Source organism: Neospora caninum, chromosome VIIb (genome assembly GCF_000208865.1).
Source record: "Neospora caninum Liverpool complete genome, chromosome VIIb".
Lineage (NCBI taxonomy): Eukaryota > Apicomplexa > Conoidasida > Eucoccidiorida > Sarcocystidae > Neospora > Neospora caninum.
In genome coordinates, this window is record NC_018394.1 from 2,773,440 (window position 1) to 2,793,207 (window position 19,768).

The following is a 19,768-nucleotide window of genomic DNA, read 5'->3' on the forward strand; positions in this document are numbered from 1 at the left end:
CTTGCCTTTCTCCTAGCAGGGACGCTCGGAGACGGTTGCCGCGCGGCGGTGTCTCACTTCTTCGTCTCTCTCCAGTTTCATGCCGAGTCGACAAGACTCAGAGAGTCTTCTCTTTGCTTCGGTCTCTCCTTTCCCCGCCTTCGTTCCCCTTTCCTTCGTTTCCCCTTCTCCTTTCTTTTCCTCTTCGTCTCCCGCTTCGTCGCCTCCTGCCACTGTCTCTGTTCCCTCTTTCTCTTCTCGCTTCTCTTCTCCTTTCGCTTCTCTCCCTTCCTCGCTTCCGCCCTCGTCGTCGTCTTCTCTCTTTTCTTCTTCCTCGCTGCCTTCGTCGGACGCCTCTCTCGGCGCGTTGCTTCCCCGCATCCCGATGCTCTCTTCACTTCTCGCACGCCACGGACCCGCTTTGCCAGCCTCGTTTTTTCCCTCTTCCGCCTCGCCCTTTGGCAATTCCTCCCCGATTTCTGCGGAAGGCAGCAGGCGCAAACGGGTCGCGGCTCTCGCAGGCGCAGGCATCCAGTTCTACGTGAACCTTATCGCAAAGGAAATCCGCGTCGCTGTTCAGGCACTGAAGAACTTCCCCGACTCGCTCCGAACACCGACCGCTCTCTCGGCTTATATTCGGGCACTGCTGCTCCTCGTCATGGGGCAGGAGCGGGAGCTTCTCGGTTCCAAGCGCGAGCGCAGGAGGATCAAGCTGGCGGAGCAGCTGCTGGAGATGCAGCGGGAGGAGTCGGAGCGAAAGCGAATGGCGGGGAAGGAGACGAAAAGAAAACCACCCGAGAGAGGGAAGCGAGAAGGCGGTCCAGAAGGCGCACGAGAGCAGAAGAAACAGCGCGCTGCGAGGGAGCGCTTCGTGGAGCAACAGGCTCTTCTCGAAAGAGAGAAGAAACTCGCCGACGCCACGCAAAGTCTCCCCAGCGTTGCCCGGGTGTACAGACAGCTGAAGGCGTTGTACGTCGACTTGGTGGCGACAGGTCAGGCGCTGCCGAGAACGGAACGAACAGAAACTGGCAAAAAGTCGCCGAACAGTCTCCGCGGGAGGGGGAACGAGGCGCAGGAACTCTGAAAGAAAGAAGGCGAAAAAAGGTGGAGAAGAAAGCTGGAAACGCAAACGCGACAGCAGCAGAAAAAGGCTTATGTCTGTTGCTTGAGGAAAGCTGTTCAGGTTCAACCCATGCGAGGCCTTGCGAGTCCACACCTGCGCGCAAACAATGCCTGAGAAGACGAATCTGAGAGAGCCACCAAAACAATGCTAAAGAGTTTCTGCCTCGTCTTTACCCTGTTGTCTCCCTTTTGTTAGGAGGCGGGACCGTTTCAGGTTTCTTCTTTCTCTCATCCGCGGCTGCTTCGTTCTCGATCTTGGCGTTTACGTCACCCTCTTGTCTCTCTCGGGTGGTGTCTCTTTTCCTTCCCCAGCACTTTTTCGGGTTCCTCGTTTCGGCTGTGCTCCTTTTTCCAGGGAAGATGCATGCATCTCAGGCCAGCGCGTCGCCGAGTGTCGCGGAGGCTCGGGAACGGTACCGCGACGGGCTGCGCAGTTTGCGAGAACTTCTCACGATGCATAGGGAGGCCTTGCTCGACTACCAGATCCTCTCGTCGTTTCTGAAACGCCATGCAGAGGAGCGCTGTTCCCTCCAGGTTCGTCGTGATTGCCAGGAAACGTTGAACGGGAGTCGCACCTGCCGATACCTGCTGGCTGTTGCTGTCTCTATTAAAACTGTACAGATGCTGTCGAGCTCGCGGTTCGATTGTCACGCAGTTTTCTAGGGCTGCGCGCACGTGTGTGGCGTGGCGAGGACCTCTTGGTTGATGTATTCAGGCTCCCACTTCTTAAATACCTTTTTCCACTTTGTGTTTAACGCATCTTTCGGGTTTCCTCCCACTCTTTTGCCCCGCCTCGTTGTGCTGCGTAGCCTTCTTTCGCGTTGCTTGCCTTGATCGAGGTCTTCTTGTCGTGTGCGGCTGCGGCGCCTCGGAACGCTCGGTTCTGCCTGGTTGCTTGGCGTCCCGCCGTTGCAGAGACTCTCTCCGACAAAGCCGCTGGCGATGATTGTAGGCGCCCCGAATGTGGGGAAAACGTCGCTCTTTCTCGCACTCGTCTCTGCAAACAGCCACGCTCACGAAGAGGCGCGAAGACGCTTCAATGCAGCCGTTGCGGCAGGCATGAAGCGTGGACATGCGACGCCCCCGTCGTCCCTGTCACTCATGGAGAAGCGCCACGAACATCCTGAGGAGAGTCCCTCTCTGTCCGATCGCCCAGAGGCGCCCACCTCTCTCTCGTCTGCTTCGCCTTCTCCGCCTTCTCCGCCTTCTGCCTCGTCGTTTGTTTGCTCGCACGCTTCGCCTGGGGCGTGCGCGGCTTCGATTGCGGCTGCCTCGACAACTGCCGAAGCTCGGGTTGACGCCGCGTCGACAGCAGAGGAAGCGGACGAGAAGTCAGAAGACGGGACGCTCGTGTCAGGAACGCTTGCTGAGGGAGAAGGACCAGCAAGGCGAGGGTCTTTCATCGACAGAGTCCGAGAAAAATGCGAGGCGCTCCGAAAGGAAGGAAAAGGACTGTGGGAGGGGGGTCCTTTGCCTGATCCTGAGGAGATTCTACAAGGCAGAGAACACGACGAAGAGGAGGAAAGAGAAGCAGAAGGAGAAGAAAGAGAAGGCGAGGAAGAAAGAGGAGTAGGAGAAGAAGAAGGAGAAGAAAGAGAAGAAGGCGAGAAAGAAGGAGAAGAAGGAGCTGGAGGCGGGGGGAGCCGCGACAGAGAGAATGTGTTTGTTAGCGAGACGAGAGAGAAGATCGAGCAAGCAAGAGAGGTGGATGGCCGGGGTGAACCGTCTGGGGATCCTGACCCTATGTTTGCGTCGCCTCGCTGGGTGTCGCCTCCCTCGGCGCAACTCGAAGGAGAGGCAATGGAACTCGGTCGCAGGCTGGCATTGGATGCAGCGGAAGAAGTTCCGGCTGCTTCTGAGGATAACGTGAGGACGCCGGAAGCTCGCGATGTGAGCCCCGTCGCGTTCTCGACCCAAGGCCTCCACGTCGGGAAGGTTTTTGAGAGAACGTCGAACGAAACTTACAAGGCGCTAGGGCAGGTAAGACGCAGAGAGAGGCAAGCAAACCAGAACTCGGGGGAGGGGACAGGATAACGGAAACAAGAAACCGGGGGAGGGGACAGGATAACCGAAGCAAGAAACCGGGGGAGGGGAGAAGGTGGAGAAGACGGCACAGCGAAGAAGGAGACGTGCAGAGGAGAGTTCGCGCGAGGCGAAAGGAGGGAAAAGGACGAAGAGGCGGGTTCAGCGAGAGACGACCAGGACGGATACGGACCCCTCCTTTTAGGCAAAGGACGACCGACTGTAGGCGACGCCAGAGAGAGAGAGGAACGGGGGAAAGCGAGCGACAGACGGCGGGAAGAGGCAGGCGGGGAAAGAGACGACGGACAGCGGAGTAGGCTGGGCAGCGAGAGAGGGGTAGTTGTTGCGACAATACAAGTTCGACGACAAACAGTCACACTCATCTCACTATGGAAAGGACGAGAAAAAGAGGAAAAGGGATGACGAAGACGCTGCTTACTCGAGAGCGTCGGCTATGTTTAAGGCTGCTTGTTTCGCATCCGTTTGGTTCTCTTTCTCCACAGATCCTCGACGGTCCACCTCTACTGCTGCCGGCTACCGAGGCAGAGAGAAACGTGTTCGAGCGCCTGACGCTCACGACGCTTTCTCACCTCCCCTGCGCCGTTCTCTTTCTCTTCGACTGTTCATCCCTTCCTCGCTCGCCTCAAGCGGGCAACGCATGCAACGGAGAGCAAGGAGCGAGAGAGACAGAGAAGACGAGGAGCCCTGCCGAAAAGGCCAGGTGTCCTTTAACGCTCGAGGAACAGCTGCGGCTACGGCAAATGCTCAGGCAGCGATTCCCAAAACGGCCCTGGTATGGCATCTCATATATGTATATATATATATATATATGTCTCTTCGGAGATGGCTAGCGCTATGCAGATAGACCTTTTTGCCGTTTTGTCTTTGGTTACATGTGTGCGTTACACATTTTATATGAGCAGTAAACAGACAATGTGAATATGAGCGAGGAACCAGTCGTCGCCAGTCTATGTGATTCACGCTTGTTTCGCTCTTTCCAGCTCTTTGTCCCCCTTTCGCCCTCCTCTTCTCCTTCGGTCGCTCCTGTCCTTCCCTCTCTGTTTGTGTGCGTCGTCTTCCAGAAGGTCGCGATGTTTGGTCTGTGGCTTATCTTTTTCTCCCCTTTTTTCTTTTCGTTCTCTCTTGTCGCTTTGTCTTGTCTCTCGCCGACACTTCCTCCGGCGCCTCGGCTATGGGCGCTGTCTGTTGGAAGCGTTTCGTTTGCGTTCTTCCACTCAGCCTCACGCCTCCCTTTCGTTTGTCGACGTTTCTTGACGAGGCGCAACAAGGGATAGCCCAACGCGCTCCTGGCGCACTTGAAGGATGAAAGCGGGGAGAGAACGACAATGCCATTTGTCCCCCGCCGATCGTAGGCTCGCCAACGTGGCCTTGCGTCGCGTTTCGAGTGAAACGGAAAGGGGATTACGTTGCTTTGTTTGAGCATTTCGTATCCGGTGTCGCTCACTCCCTGGAATCCATAAACTGGGGGCATATTTCTGTTTTTCGGAAACACCCGTGTTTTCGCTCTTCAGGATCGACGTCATTTCCAAGGCTGACGAGCTCACCCTGCACCAATTGAACGCGGCAAAAGTATGTTCATTTTCCCAGGGTCTTTCTGCCCTCACGAACACGTTCTCTGTTTTGCATTCTTGGTGTTCTCGCAGATGTTCACGGTTCTGTCTTTTGACTCCTCTTTTTTGGCGGCTTTCTTCCCGTTTCCCCCTGTACCTGTGTATGTGTGTCTGTGTATGGTTCTGTCGTCTCTCGTCTCTGTCTTCCTCGCCACACCGCGCCAGCGCGTTACGCTTGCCTCGACCTCTCTCTTCGTCGCCGATGATGTTCCTGTCTCTCTGGACGCCTTTTCCTTTCTTTTCGCTCCGTTCACGGCGACTGCGGGGGTTCGGCGCTCGGCCACCCGCCGGCGCAGCCTGTCTGCGGCCCACGCCGCTGCAGAGTCCTTCATCTGTCTGGTTCCTGAGATTCTGTTCTCGCCGCCCGTGCGCGGAGGAGCTCACGGGACGACGGTTCTTTCTCGCGTGGTGTCTTCAGAAACTCCTTCCGCCCTGCCTCCTCCTCTCGACGCAGCGCTCTGCCACGTCCCTCATGCATGTTCAGCAGCATCTGCGTCTCGTCCTCCTGCAACTGCGCGGGGCGCAAGAAGACAGAGAGCGACTGCTGCGCATGCACCGACGAATGGAGAGAAGAGAGAGAGTCCGCCAGAGACAGGCGGAGGACGCCGAGCACGTGGAGAATGTGCTGAGGCGACTGAGGAGCAGAAAACGCGAACAGGAACACGGAGCCCAGGAAAACGCGTGACGCATGCGCCTATCGCGGTCGATGCTTGACGTGGCACGAGGCGAAGAGACAGAGAAGGGGAGGAGGAGAGGGAGCGAAAGGAAAGGAGAAGGAGAAAGAACAACCCAGATACGAAGGCCGGGAGAGAAGAGGGACGCGTTGTTCGAGGTCCAAACGCTTCGTCAGACGCCCCCGTAGAGGAAGAACAGGAACTTCCAGGACGAGCGAGGAGAGGAGAAGAGGGTTTTATGCAGCTTCAAAGAGACACAGGCAACACCCAGAGAGTGGCGCAGAAGCGGCCAGAGATACAAGAGACGAGTCGAGGACGGAAGAAGAAATGAGAGACGGAGGTCCAGAATCTCGAACGCTCTACAGATACGACTGGCTATCTGTGTGTTCTCCCGGAGAAAGCGAAAGCAGTCAGAGCCGGTCTCGCTGGGGCGTGGAAAGGGCCAGTGTGGAGCATGTGCGATTCCTGTGGCGGGTTCGGTTCTGGTTCACGTTTTACGCCTCTCCTCAGTGACACGGGCGGAGAGAGAGGACAAGCGCTCGGTGCGACCACTCCGCTGGATGCGCGTCTTTGCGCGAGACAAGGTTTCCTCGGAAAATGGAGGAGCGCGAGGATCTCTGGCGTCTTTGAAAACATCCAAAGAAGTGTTTTGGTTTCGTGGCGACGCTGGGCTGACCGGTGAGAATGACCGTCCTTTACTAGTGGTTCTGCTTGCGCATGCATGCCGGGAGGCGTTTTCAATGATTTTCCTGCCGAACGCGTTCGAAATCGTTTCTTAGCGCGAATCGGTCCCCTATACCCGAGGCTCGCCGTCGCGCACCCGGCGTCTCTCCCGTGGGTCCAGTGTTATCATGCGCATGCACATGCTGTTGCTATCGGAGTTTGAGGGACAGTGAAAAAACGCGCATCGTACCCCATCACTCCACATGTTCTCCCTGGGACAGGCCGACGAAAATGGCGATCTCTAGAGAGTCGTATGTATGCAAGGGTATATATAGGCATATGCCTACGTGCATGTGGGTATAGGCCAATACACAGTATATAGATACATGTGTGTATAAATAGATACATACGTTTAAATAGATATTTGGAAAGGCTGTATTCGACTTGAAACCACCGGTACCCATATAAGCATGCAAGTCACTGTCTCTCTCTATATATACAGTATATAAACATAAATATAGACAAGTAGGCGGAGTGTGAGATATCACTGCTTGCGTACATTTCGCATCGCTCGCCAGCCAGGGGTTCGCCGGGTGGTTCCCCGGACTCCAGCAGAATGATGACACGTGAGATTTGAGCAGAGTCAGCGCTGAGAAGAGACAAGACCTAAGAAAAAGGACAACAGGGGAGCCTTCCCAGTGCCGCGTAGACAGCCTGCACACACAGCCCGGCCCCGGCGTCAGCTGTGCCCAAGATGCGTCATTTACTGCGACTTGCGACCCAGCAGGAGCGCGATAGCGCGGGATCCTTCTTCAGTTACCAGAGCGTCCACCGTTTGCGAAACCAAGTCCTCAATTTCATCCAAAGCCCCGTCTTTGAGGATTTCCTGGAGTAGCGCCTCGGCGAGCTGCTCGCGAACGCTCCAGCTTCCATGGATTCTAAACAGTTCGTTTTCTTCCCGTTCTTCGTCGGTTTGTTTCACTTCTCGCTCCCCTTCTTTGTCGCGACGCGAGACCCAGACCGGTCCTTCGTTCTCTGATTCGGGTTTTCTCTCTTTCTTTCCGGCATGTTCGGCCAGTGCCTTCCGCCAGGCCGCCAGCTGTCTCCTCAGCAGAGGCTCCTTCGTCAACAGCTTTGCCGTTTGCCTCTCGCGGAAAGAAAAAATCTCTCGAATTTCTTCAGCAGATAGTTCGTTGTGGACGAACAAGGGACTCGCGACTGTGATCGCCAGACAGGAGTCCATGTGAAAACTTTTTAGACTCTGTATCCCTGGTCCAAATGACGACGCGCCTGTGGAGAAGCGAACTCGCGGCGAAGCCGGGACCGTCTGTTTCTGGTCACCTGCACTTTCTCTGTTCTCGCCGCTGTCACCTTGTTTTCCGTGCCTCCGCCGAGTCGAACTCACAGAGACTGATCGGTTTCCTGGAGCCGTGTCACCCCCTCCGAACTCCGGTGTACGTACACCCGAGATGCGCCACACCTGGCGCTTCCGGCTGCTCAGCTTTGCCTCTCCCGCGGAGTCAACTGGAAAAGGCAGCGCGTGTGTCTCTTGATCCTCCACTCCGTTTGTCCGTCCGAAGGCGTTTTCTCCAGGACAACTGCGGCTGCCACGGGAAACTCCCTGGCCCTCTGACTTCTTTTCTTTACCGCTGAGGAACGCCGAGCGCCGTATAGGCGATGTCGCGCCAGGCACCGACGCACTCTCGCCGGAGGTTTTCTCCGGAGAAACGTCCACGGTCTCTCCTCTTTGCCGGACACTAGGATAGGGTTCACGGGAAAGCTGCTTCAGCGAGTCTGGCGCGTTTTCATAAAGAATCCGTTTTCCCTCAGTTTCCGCCAACCAGGCGAAGCGGCGTTCGAAGCGGCACTTTTCTGCACGGTCATAGGCGAGCACGCAGTCCATGACAGCATCCCAGAAGATGAGAGAAGACGTGGAAGAAGAGGACAGAAAAGACAAAGGCGAAATGGAGTCGTCTGCTGCCTCTCTCTCCTCGCCGGCTCCTCCGCTGCTGCCTTCTGAAAAGCACTCTGCCGGATGTTCGCGAGACGCAAACACGCAACGAGCCTTTTTCTCAGCTGCTGGACGAATAGGACTTGGTTCACGCGGCGACGTCAATGACGTGTACGCGCTGTCTTTGCCTTGACTCGTGAGTGACCACGGAGAAAAGACAAAACGCGATGCGTGGGGAAACGCACCGTGGTACCCTGGCGTTGTCTGCGCGCCTCTCACAACGTCGGTGCTCCCTGACCCGGCCGCCAGACTCTGGTCGATCCCCTTCTCCACAATTTCCTTGTTGGTCTCCCCTCTCTCTCCTTCCTCCCGGAGAAGCGCGTCTGGGCGTTTCTGTGTCTCTGTTTCTTCGAGGTGCGAGGCGGACAACACCCGATTTCGAGTTCCGAAAGACGTGTCGAGAGTCACTCCTCGTGCATCGGCGCCCGGGTGTATGTACAACCCGCCGCCTTGGAAGTCTCCGCCTCCAGCGCAGGTGTTCCCGGGCCGTGGCCGACTCATTGGAAGTCCGGTTTTGTCTCCTGGCTTTGTTGGAGAATTCATTTCGTTTACCGGGGCGTTTTCACTTCTTTTAAGCTCTTGATCTTCCCCGTCTTGCCTCGTCGTAGTCTGCGTCGTAATCACTGCCGGGGCAGAAGCTTCTACATCCACAGCCCGTGACGCGCCGCCTTCTTTCTCTTCTGTTTTCTGCTCCTTCCTGCCAAGTGAAGAGTTCGGATGAGCCGTATCGATATTCGGGGAACCCGAAGGGAGAGCCGTCACGTTCCCGAGCTCTTCCGAACCTGCTGCCCGCGCGTTTTTGTCTGTGGTGTATCTGTTGACAACAGATTCCCCAGGCCACAGGAACTGTGGAGCGCTAACTCTGAGGCTCTGTGCAAACTGGAGGAGCGCCTCGAGGCGCCTCTCCAGCTTCTGTGCTTTTTCGGCTGCTTTCTTCAAATCCTTTTTCGCGGAAACCGCCTTCCGTGAGTCGCGGTCGTTATGCCGTCGAGAACAGCAGCTGGAGCACGAAGAGCAACGCCGTCTTTCGCGCTTTGGCGCCTTGGTTCCTCTTCTGTTGTCGCTCCGCGAACCCCGTGCGCCGGCGGAATGCCCTCTTCTCACCTCTCCCCTTTTCTCTCTCTTTTTGGCAGTCCAGTGGTGCTCATTTCGAACGTGCCGGGTTCCTAACCCCTCCAGCGCGTCGACCGACCTCTGCGGTGTATGTACACCCCATGACGGCGTCGCCGAGAAGCTGGAAGATGGCAACCGGTGGCCCGAGGCCACGCCAGCACGCACGCGCCTCCCCCCAAAAGCCCAGACTTGGGAATGCCCGTCTGTGTCTTTTTTCGGCACCAATTCTTTCTCATCCTCTCGACACAGAGAGGCTGAAGATCGCACTTCTCTTTCCGAGGGAGACCTGAACATGCGTGGCCACTGGAAAGGAGCAAGGAGCGAAGCAGCGATCGCCGGCGGGCGAGAACAGCCAAAGGCTGAAACTGCAAGATCGATTTGATTCGAGGGAAAAGCGGTCTCTTGGTGAACCGCCAACGGCGAATTCATCCACCTCGACGCTGACATCCCCGACTTGTCTTCCTCCAACAAGGTCGACGAACAAGGGAACAGGTCCTCGGCTTCTTTCTCGCCGCCTCGTCGTACACATGCATTTTGAAACTCCGGGTTATTTTCCTTGTTTTCTTCGTCTTCCTTATCTAAAGCACCGGACTCGCAGGAGAGCCTGTCCCGCCCGTGGCCCATCCTCTCGGCGTCCTGTCGGTGCACCCTCGTCTTGTCTACGTCTTCCGCCTTTGTCCTCTCCCCTGTCGCTTCGCGTGTGTCCATCTCCATTGCCTCCTTGCTCTCCATTCTCTCTCCAGGCTCCGCTTCCTGTTCACCCTGTTCTTCTCCGTTTTCTTGCGTCCTTGCTGTCGCCTGCGTCTCCCGTGTTCCCTTCTCCAAGCGAGCCTGGTCTGCTGTACGTACACTCCAGGCAGGCAGCGAACGGGTTTCCGCGGCTCTGCCCTCGCCTTTCTCTCTGTCTGTCTCTCTGCCATCCGGTGTTCGCCTCTCCCCGGTGGCACGTGCCAGGAAAGTCAGCGTTTGCCTAACGACACTTCTCTCCCTTTTCCCCCCCTTCCACAGCTTCTTTTCTCTCCAGTTTTTCTGTCTCTTCCATTCCTCCTCCCACTGCTGCATGCGCTTCCAGGGTTGGATCTTCCCGCGCTCCTTCGTTGTTCTCTCCATTTTGACCTTCTGCGCCTTTTGCACCAAGCCTTTCCGCTGTGCCTCGGCGCGCTGCGAGACGCTGGATGCTGCGGGGGGGTTGGGCGGTTGCTTCGCAGCTTTCGGCGAGTTCGACAGTCCTGCCTTTCGCGGCGCCTGCAGGGTCGGTTCTTGTGCAGGCTGCGCTCCACCTGGACGACCTGTTCTGTCGCCTTGTCTCTCTTCCCAAAGCGTCGCCTGCCTCGCAGTTTCTCTCGGTGTCGCGCCTGCCTCTTCGCCGCCTCCTCGCCCTGTGAAGCGATCGGGTCCTTTGCAACTCGCCAGCTCTTCAGGAAACGAGGTCGGTTCGGCATCTGCGAGATGCGCTGTCTTGGGTGCCGCAGAGCCTCGCTGTCGACATTCCTCTAACTCCAAGAGAGGAGAGGAAGAATGGGCGTCAGGCGAGAGAGACACGGGAGAGACAGAGATGTGGGGTTTTTGGCGGAGCGGTCTCGCGGACTCCCGTTTCGGTGCAGCTGCTTGAGGAAGGCATCTGAAGAAAAAATCGACAGATGAGAGAAGGGAAACACGAGACAGCAGGTCAATAGCGGGAAAGACTGGGATTCGAGAGCGACAGGACAGCCCCCCAGGCAGAGACAGAGAACACCAGAATGCAGCCGAAGACAACAAGAAAGGCAGACAGAAAGGCGCGTGGCAACCTAAACAGAAAGCAAGGTTGACAGAAACCGAGAGACGGAGAAGTAGTCTGTCTCGTTTGGGGAAAACAGCTGCAAGGGGCGACGAGTGTTCAAAGGAGGAACACGAGGCGGAAAAACGACGGAGAGAACAGAGACAGGAGCGGCAGCGAGTGAGAACCAAGGCAGAGGAAACAACGGCTGAGACAGAAGGCGAGGGCGACAGACGAGGAACGAAGACGGAACCGAAGAGGAGCAAGCATGCGATTAAAAACGCGAACGCAGAGGTGGAAGCAACAGCCATCGATGAACAGTCACTCAGAGGACGAGACGCGCAGATGAAGAGACTGGCTTTCTCTGTACTCAGAGGCGTTTCACAACTGCCTGAACCCCGTGCTCCCTTTTGTCCCTTCCTCAAGCGAGGCCTTTGTTGACGCAAGGCAGAAAAAAACAGAGAGCGGCTATCCCTCGCCCAAGCCGCAGCGAGACAACGAAAAGCGCGGCGGGGAAGAGACACAAAGAAGGAGAGACACACACGAGGCCATGCGAAACGAGACCATGAAGGAAACCGTCTCGAAAGAGAAAAGGAATATCCTAAAGAGAAGGAAATCGAAGGTGAAAGGAGCGAGGTCTTGACGCCAGCGCATACACTCAGAGGTATTTCGGCCTTTGTCTCCATATCGGTTCACAACGCCGCCGTGTCCAGGCACCCATCGAACGTCCACCTCACTGAAAGCGAGATTCGGGAAGGCTGGGCCAAGCAACTGACCCAGAGATCTTCCGTAAATGCGGCTGGCTCTCAGTCGTTTCTGTCCGGGGACTGCGAATCATTCCTGCTGACAGAGTGGTCGCCTCGGGTCCTCCCGCCTCTGTGTTTTTGCTGCCTTACGCCCTTCGCTCGTCCTCTCCATCTTTCGCTCTTCCTCTCTCTCTCTCTTTCTCTCCGTCTCTCGATTCCTCTTCTTCCCTCCTCTCTCGTGCTATGGCATGTGGATGGCGGTCGGTCCTTCGGTTCTCTCGCCTCCGCTTGAAGCGTGCGAACAGCACTCGGGTTTGCTTTTGTTCTTCTCTCTCCTTTCTAGCTCTTGGTTTTCCGCCTGTTCAATCACAACGTCATCCGCGTGTCCACCCTCGTTTCTTCCCGCGCCTTCTGCTCCTTCTATTTCTCTCTCGCTGGCGTCGCCACGCCGTGCTTCGCCTGCCTGTGCTCGGCACATATCCTGCCTTTTTCGCTCTCCTCGGGAAGGCTCCGGACGACTCGAAAAGTGTGCGCGGGCCTTCTGAGGAACCCCGGGAAGGATTTGGGCTCCTAGGCGGTCGCGAAGAAGTCCGTGCAGACAGCACAAATACGCGCTTCTCACCCTCGTCTGAAGGCGCACGCGTCACCGGCTGAGCAAGCCAGCTGCGGCCAATCTTCTGTCAAGGACCACGGAGCCTCGCGCGCGGGCGTCTTCTTCTCGCAATTCCGCCCCACAACGTTTAAACGCTTCCTTGTCCACCCATGAGCCCAGGACTGACATCGCGAGAGATCTGGCGAGAGACCGTCGAGAGACAGGAGACAGAACAGCCGCGAATGCTCTCGGAGAATCTGGCGCCGGCTCTCGGTCTCTCCACGTTGGTGCACCTTCTCCAGCACACACACTGCTGAGCCTCCGAGAATGAGATGATTGTTCGCGTGAGGGAAACGTCACTGAAGCGGCGGTCGAGACGCCGGAGGCGAAGGAAGGCGCGAGGAAGACGCTTCGGTTGACAAATGAAGATTCTTGATTCTCGAGGCAGCGGGGTGAAACAACACACAACAAAAGGTTGGAGAACGCGGGCTACGAAAAGAGGGGGCGGAGGCTACGCCGCACACACACGCACACCGGCCACACGCACACATGCGCAGCATTGCGAGCAGGTTGTCGGGGCGAAGTCGGGAAGGATGAGAGAGAAGGAAGGTTCGCGCGAGGCGAGATTCTCGGGTGTATGCACCAATGCAGTTTCGTCACGAGAACGAGGAAACCCCACAGTTTGCGATAGACGACAGGCCATCCCATGGCGGCTCGTCTACTCAGGTTCTTTTGGTTTCTTTTTCTTTTTCTCGCTCTTGGTTCGCTCGCGGCGTTCCTCTCCATGAGAGTCTGCAGCTTCCGTTTCCCGTCTCTGAGCTTTGCCTGTCATGTCTTTTTTCGCTTTTTTCCGCTTTTCCCTGGTCTCGCCTTCCTCACGAGAGCCCTCATCTCCTGTGCCGCTCCTGGGAGTCTCCGCCTGCTCGCTCGTCTGTCGAACGCACGGGTCTTGGACGGGTGAAAAGAATTTCGCGGCTGCAGCCGCTTCAGCTGCTTCTCTCATCTTCTTCCTCTTTTCTTTTTTCTCCTTGAACTCAGTGGGGCGGTCGTCCTGCATGCCTCTCTCCTCTTCCGCGTCTTCTGGCTTCTTCTCGCGCCTCTTCTTTCTCGCGCCTAACTCGTCATCCTCGCCGTTCCTTTCCTTCTTTCCGGTCGCTGTTACCAGAGCGTCCCCATCAGGCTGTCGCGTCCTCTCCTTTCCCTCCGAAGCACGGACTTCCTTCTTCTCTCGCCTCTCTTTCTTCCCCGCGCCGTGTTTGTCCTGGGTCTTCACGCCTCCCGCCTTCCCGTACTCTGCCTCCTCCTCGCGCAGCTCGGCGCTTGCTCCAGCGTTCTCCTCCGACTTTCTCCTTCGGGATCTCTCCCCTCTCGCGAGATCAGCCGCCTCCTCTTCAGCCTGCTGCCTCAGCACCGCAGCCGCACGCGCCACGTCCTTCGCAGCCGCCGCCACGCCTGCGGCCGCTCGCTCTGCCTCGGCCGCATGCGACCGCCCTTTGCTCGGCTTCGTTGGCAGCGCAAACTGTTCTGCGGGGCCGTCCAGTGTCTCGACACCCGAACTGCTGCGTAGACCAGCTGGGTCGGGTGTATGTGTCTCGCCGGGGCCTGTCTCTCTCTCGCGTGCTTCTTTCTCTCCTTTCCCATGCGTCTGGTCCTTAGTTTCGTCAGCCAAGGCGCGAACACCCTCCGTGGGGAAGGACGGCGAGGAAGATGAAAGGACGGAAGTCTGACAGAGCGAAGTCGACGCGGGCGACGCCCGAGCCGGAGAAGGCGCCTCGTGGGCTTCCCCGTGGAAGTTTCCCTCTTTCTTCTTTTTCTTGGGCCTCTTGGTGGAAACAGGTCCCCCCTCTCTGAGGGTGTCTCCAGTTGGAATCGTGCCAGCGGCAAAAGACGATTTCCCGAGCCCACTGGTTTCTGTTGCTTGCGTTGCATCATCCTGCGCTCCAGGTTTCGGGAGTGCGTCTCTGTCACTTGGATCCGCCCCTTCTGGGAATCTCGCCTCCCGTGAGTTGCGTCTCGTTCCTTTCGTTTTTCCTCCTTTCCCTCCCTCTGTCCCTTCCTCTTCTCTCTTGCTTCCTCCGGCTCCGTCGTGTGCTGTGTCGGCGAGGCTCTCCAGATTTTGTTTCCTCGTCTCATCAAATGCCTCTTTCGCGGGTGTCTCGGCGCCTCCCGCTTCGGAACAGAGTCGAGAAGGCTTGCTCGAGACAGCCACGCGAGACGGTGCCGGAGGGCGAGAGCCGGCCGGTTCCTGTGCCGCATTAAGAGGGTCCGTGGCTGAGGCAGACGCGACACCGTGCAAGGATTCAGCGCTCTCGTTTTCGTCTCGTCTCTCCTCGTCTTCTCTCTTTTCCGCCGACATCACGTTTCCCCCCGCACCCGCTCTACTGCTGGCGCTTGCCGGGTCCTCGTTGCCTTGCCGCCCCGCTCCTGTCTCAGACCAGAGAGCCGAACGCGCTCGTCTTGGGGACTCCACATCGGAATCAGTTTCTAGATCTCGTTCCGAGCTTTCGTCTTCTGAAGGTGAACTTCTCTCGTGCTCGCCTCTTTCCTCGCTTCCTCCTTCCTGCTGCCGTACCCGCGACGCCTTTTCCTCTGCACCGTCAGAGGACGAGCGCGCCGACTCCCGCGGAGAGACACTGCTGTCTCTCTCGCTTTCCTCGGAGGCTGAGTCGGCTTTTTTCGGTACGCGACTCTGGACCCCACGGCGACGTCTCCTAGGTTCTACCGACGCCGCGACCGCCGCAACTGCCGCAACTGCCTTCGCTGTCTGGGCAGCTGCATGCGCTGCCGACGTCGCCTTCCGCGAGCCTTGCCTGCTCAACGCGACAGATGTGTTGCGGTCTCCTTTCTCTGCCTCCATCGCCTCGCCAGGTCTTTCGCCCTTCACACGTTTCAGCTGACTGGTTCCAGATCCCTCGTGGTTCGGCCGCCTCTCCGCGTTGCACGTCGTGTGGAGTCTGTCGAGGCCGTTCGAGAACGCCTTTTTCCGCGACACTCCTGCATGCGTCGGCTCTTCCGCAATCCGGTCCGCGACAGCTGCCTTTCTTGCAGAGACAGCGGCCTGAGCGGGGCCCTCCCACGAGCCAGCAGCTTGCTTCGGAAGATGCGGAGGCGGAGAGAAGCGCCCGTCCTGAAGACGCAGTAGGGCTACTTCTGCACTCTTTCCAGCCGCCTGCACTGCTGAGAGAACGGCGGATATCGCTGTGGGTTTCGACTTCCCGTGAACCGCACACTTCCCGGCGCACGGTGGTAGAGGTGAGATGCCTTCCAGCGAAGCTACGCACGTTCGCACGGCCTCCGCCAACTTCTCGTCTGTGCATAGACTGTCACAGGCGGAGCCTCCTGTCGAGTTCTCCAGGAGCGCTGCGGCTGCCGCCAGCGCCGCCGTTGCAGCGACAGCCGCCGCGGCGGCGGATGCCTGCGTCCCGTCGGTTTTGGTTTTCCTTGCTCCTGCGGTCGCCCCACGTTGCCAACGCGACGTCGGCTTCGGGGCGGCCCGAGGCGACGCCGGCTTCGCCGCAGAGAGATCCGACAGGCTCGACGCAAGACGCGGAAGCTCGCAGTTTGATGTCGGCCCACCGGTGCCTATCGAGGAACTCCGTTTCTTCTTCAGAGTAGCAGACGACCGTGTGAGTTTCTGGAAGGCCGCTGAATTCTGCGGCCTTGCGCCTCGCTTCGCTGTGCGTTGCCTCCCCTGTGGTTTCTTACCGTCTCTCTCCGAGTCCCCCTCGAGGCCCGCGAACAGATCCGACGTCGCCAAGGCTCTCTCCACTGGCGCCGCTGCTGCCGCAAGAGCCCGCGCGAGAGCTGTCGCCGCTGCGGCTGTCGGAGAGAGGCCCGGGGAACTCTGGAGACGGAGTTCGGAAGGTTTCGGCCTGCGGAGTCGGTGGCATTTTTCCTGCCCGAACGCTCCGGCAGGTGGACCAGACGAGGCGCTCGAAGCACGTGGTTTCTCACTCCCCTTCGTCTCGCATTTCTGCTTTTTCGTAGATGACAGCCGACGCTTCGCTGTGGGACGCCACCTCTGAATGGCGGCGAACTCGGCCGCAGCTGCTCTGCGTGCGAGAGCCTCAGGGCTGCGAGTAGCGCGAGCGGAAAATCCACATTTGGTTCTGGCCTTAGAGACAGCGCGCACGGAGCACGTAGACAGGGACTGGAAGGTCGGCCGTTCGCCCCGTGGCGGGGCTTCTGGAAAGCGCGTCAAAAAAACGGAACTGGCGGGGCTGTGCGTGGCACACCTAAGCGTGCTGCAGCGGCTGCTTTCCGAGCTGCGGCGAGAAGGTGAAGAAGCGAAGGGGCAGTCAAGACGTTCAGAGATGAGAGAGGCTCCACATGGATCCGCATGCGGCTGGCTGTGGGGTAGCGCGGGAAACTCAGCGATTTGTCTGTGAGAAAAAAGGAGATCGGAGGCGCCTTCACAACCCGGAACGGAGCTGTGGGCACAGGGCCCGCTGGGCGGGCGACTGGGCGAAGCGGAAGGTGGTGTCACGGGGTGACTGGAGGCTAGAGACGAATCGGAACTGCACGCGTTGCTTGGGGGACTCCCCGAGCTGTCCTCGCTCGAGTTCGAGTTCTCGTCATAACTTGTTCTGCTGCTTGACCAGTCCTCACTTCCCCGACTGGGGCCGCTTCCGGATTTTCTTTTGTTTGAAGCGCAACTGGAGCATCTCCGCCCCTTCTTCCAATTCCCCCCAGGGGAGTCTCCCCGTTCTCTTCGAAGCGAATGCAGAGAGGAGCTACGCGTGAGATGTCCACACGGCGCCGAGACACCTGACCGGGGGGACGGGCTTCGCCCTGCACTGCTCGCGCGGCCTGTCTGGCAGCTGTGGTGACACGTTTGGCGAGCGTTTGAGGTCTTTTCCCCGAGGCTGGTTGCTGCCCGAGGGGCACTTCCGCAGGGAGGAGGCAACGGAGGCAGATTTTGACGCGTGAGAGGCCCGACGAGGCACGAGGGTCGGCCAAAGGATTTCACCTGCTCAGGACGCTCGCTGGTTCCCGAATCGGAATCCCACTCACCCAGCTTTCTGAGACGTGTATAAGGCGATGCGCACCTCTGACTTGGCCGAGCGGGCGAGACGCCGGGGCCGCTCGAAAGCTCCACGTGTCGCCGATTCGCAGACAGACCGCGTTTGTGGCCGTGACAAAACTGGCGTTCACGAGACAGGAGCGAGCGTCGATCGAGCAAATCACACGACGAAAGCGGTCGTACCTTCGGGGGAAGCGACAGAGGTTGTGGGAGAGTAAAGTGTGGGAGAGTAAAGGAGTCGCCAACGCGCCCATGTTGCTGTGAGAGAGACGCACTAGAGATAGGAGAAACACTTGGGCGGTGCTGAGTAGAGTACCTTTGCGTCAGAATGTGGTCCACTAACAGAGAGCGACAGTGAGTACAGCCGCACCTTTCCGCGATGCAACGCTCTCGAAGAGAAGATGCTGTCCAAAGCCGCAAACCAGGTTGAGGCTGAAGTCGGAGTGTGCCGAAGGCCAGGCGGTCCGAGCCTCCGAATCCACTCGGAGATGCGGCGAATCGGGCGGCGCTTCCACTGCGCCGTACGGCGCCTGGGGCAAGGGGTAGCTGTCTGCGGCAGGCGGAGGCACTGCCCAGCAGTTCGCTTTCGTGAACAGCAAAAGGCAGGCGAAAACAATAAGGGCAAACACCTCCATGGTTTTGCTGCCGCGGTAGGACTTACGTGGTCACTGGCAATCCTGGAATACACTTGAGTGCCGAGAGGAGTTCAAGGTGTATTTACGGCTGTGGTCAGTTTTACGGTGAATAGACTGAGTAGCGAGACGCGCTTGAAATTAGTAAGGATGCGGGTCTCCCTGAGGCGTCGAAAACGAGCAAGGTATATCAGGCGTGTCGAGACGCTGCCCCTGGATTCCAATAGAAGGATCTAGTCTACAGGCCTTTCTTGTCCAGGATAGCCACTGCGTACACGTTTTCAGTCCAGCGACACCAGAACGACGGAACCCAGTTTTTATGCTGGCGACAATCATGACATGACTTCGCTTTGCCCCGGCTGAACGGGGCATCGACTGCTAGTTGTACTCTTGCCAGAGGCGGTAAACTGCCTCGCGGGATCAGTTTTGCGGAAGGTTCTTTTTACCCTAATGTGGTTCTCGGCTGTCGAATCTGGGTCCAATCAGAGCTATGATAAGCGAGCGGAGGCGGCTGAACAAAGCTGGTGCTCTCGAGAGAGCAGCCACGACGCCACCATATATACATATATATGTATATATGTATACATTTGCATGTGTTTTTCTGGTATTTTCGCGTTACCTGAAATCTTTTCTGTACTTTCCTCGTCGATTCAGCTCTGTCACCGATCCCCCAGTACCCTGAGTCATGGCGGCGCCTACACTCCAAACGCCTTCCCAGTCCACATTGGGGCGGCTTTGTATTCGCTCTTCCTGGTGGCCGCGAACGGCTCGCCTGCGCTCAATCCGCGCCAGTTCGCGCTGCCGAAGTTGGGGATCAAAAAGGCCACCATGGCGAGGGATATCGTCTCGCCATGCTGGGCGAGGGAGTTCGAGGGGAGTGGCGGACGCGAAGAACGCGCTCGTCGAAGACAATCGCGGGGATAAACTGCCTCCCGGCGGCACGACTCCCCGGGAGGTGGAGGTGTCCGTGAACGGCATTCCGTGTGCCTTCGACTCGTCAGAGATCACGCTTTGGTGTCGATTCGACAGCAAAGAGTGGAAACGTTTCGATCGCGGAATGCCCAGTCGTTGAAGGTTGCCGCTCACGGCGGATGAGGGTTTTCCGAGGGTGAGCGTCCACGAAACGCTTCAGTGCCGGAACACGGCCGGCGAGGACGACAAAAAACACGGTTGTCCCACGGATCGGCAGAAGCCGCCCCTTCTATCTAGAGCGCTGCCTGGTCCAGGATTTCCTGTTCGGGAGAATTAGGCAGAAGAATCGTTTGCCTACGTCTCAGCTTAACGTGATTGTGGTCTTCTGATTATCTTCGGACATTAACTGGAACGGGCATTGACAATTCCAGCAATCGCCCGGGGAGTTTCGGGCGCCAGAGTCGGCGGTCAGAGCCCTCTGAAGCGAACGTGGGAACAGAGAATTACGGGAGTTGAATTTCCGATGGATGCACTCGGAACCCCCGTGTGGTCCTTTCTATTTCAAAGAGGAACCTAGTGTTACAAGTCCAATCCTATAAAAGGCCAGATCGTGAGCTCCGGTGACGCCACTTGCATTTGCTAAAACGCCGCCAGTGCTGACGACTGGATTTGGAATACTCGAAAACGGTATTTTGCCTAGGAACATTCCGCATTCGTCAGTGCCCGACAACAGGTGTTTCACATACATGAAGTCAGCGGAGCAGTCCAGAAGAGCTGCAGTGCACCACGTGCCACGGGAACCTGCAGCAACAAAATCGTTCTGGAGGGATTGAAATGCCCTCAATCTTCAGTGCACGTACGACATAGCCTGCGAGGAGCAAATCGCTCTCGT

General features: G+C 57.8%; 2 protein-coding genes across 2 annotated transcripts; one reads left to right on the forward strand and one right to left on the reverse strand.

Annotated features, from left to right (window-relative positions):
- Nucleotides 1-364: 364 nt before the first annotated feature.
- Nucleotides 365-5,439, forward strand: NCLIV_027370 (conserved hypothetical protein; the record flags this gene model as incomplete). The annotated part of the gene is made up of 6 exons (XM_003882931.1): nt 365-971; nt 1,457-1,635; nt 2,017-3,081; nt 3,627-3,916; nt 4,656-4,713; nt 5,173-5,439. The coding sequence occupies 6 exons, from the start codon at nt 365-367 to the stop codon at nt 5,437-5,439; spliced, it is 2,466 nt and encodes an 821-aa protein (XP_003882980.1).
- A 1,415-nt stretch (nt 5,440-6,854) lies between these two features.
- Nucleotides 6,855-17,967, reverse strand: NCLIV_027380 (putative 2OG-Fe(II) oxygenase family oxidoreductase; the record flags this gene model as incomplete). The annotated part of the gene is made up of 5 exons (XM_003882932.1): nt 6,855-10,836; nt 12,340-12,508; nt 13,189-16,382; nt 17,323-17,452; nt 17,703-17,967. The coding sequence occupies 5 exons, from the start codon at nt 17,965-17,967 to the stop codon at nt 6,855-6,857; spliced, it is 7,740 nt and encodes a 2,579-aa protein (XP_003882981.1).
- Between the last annotated feature and the right edge of the window lie 1,801 nt (nt 17,968-19,768).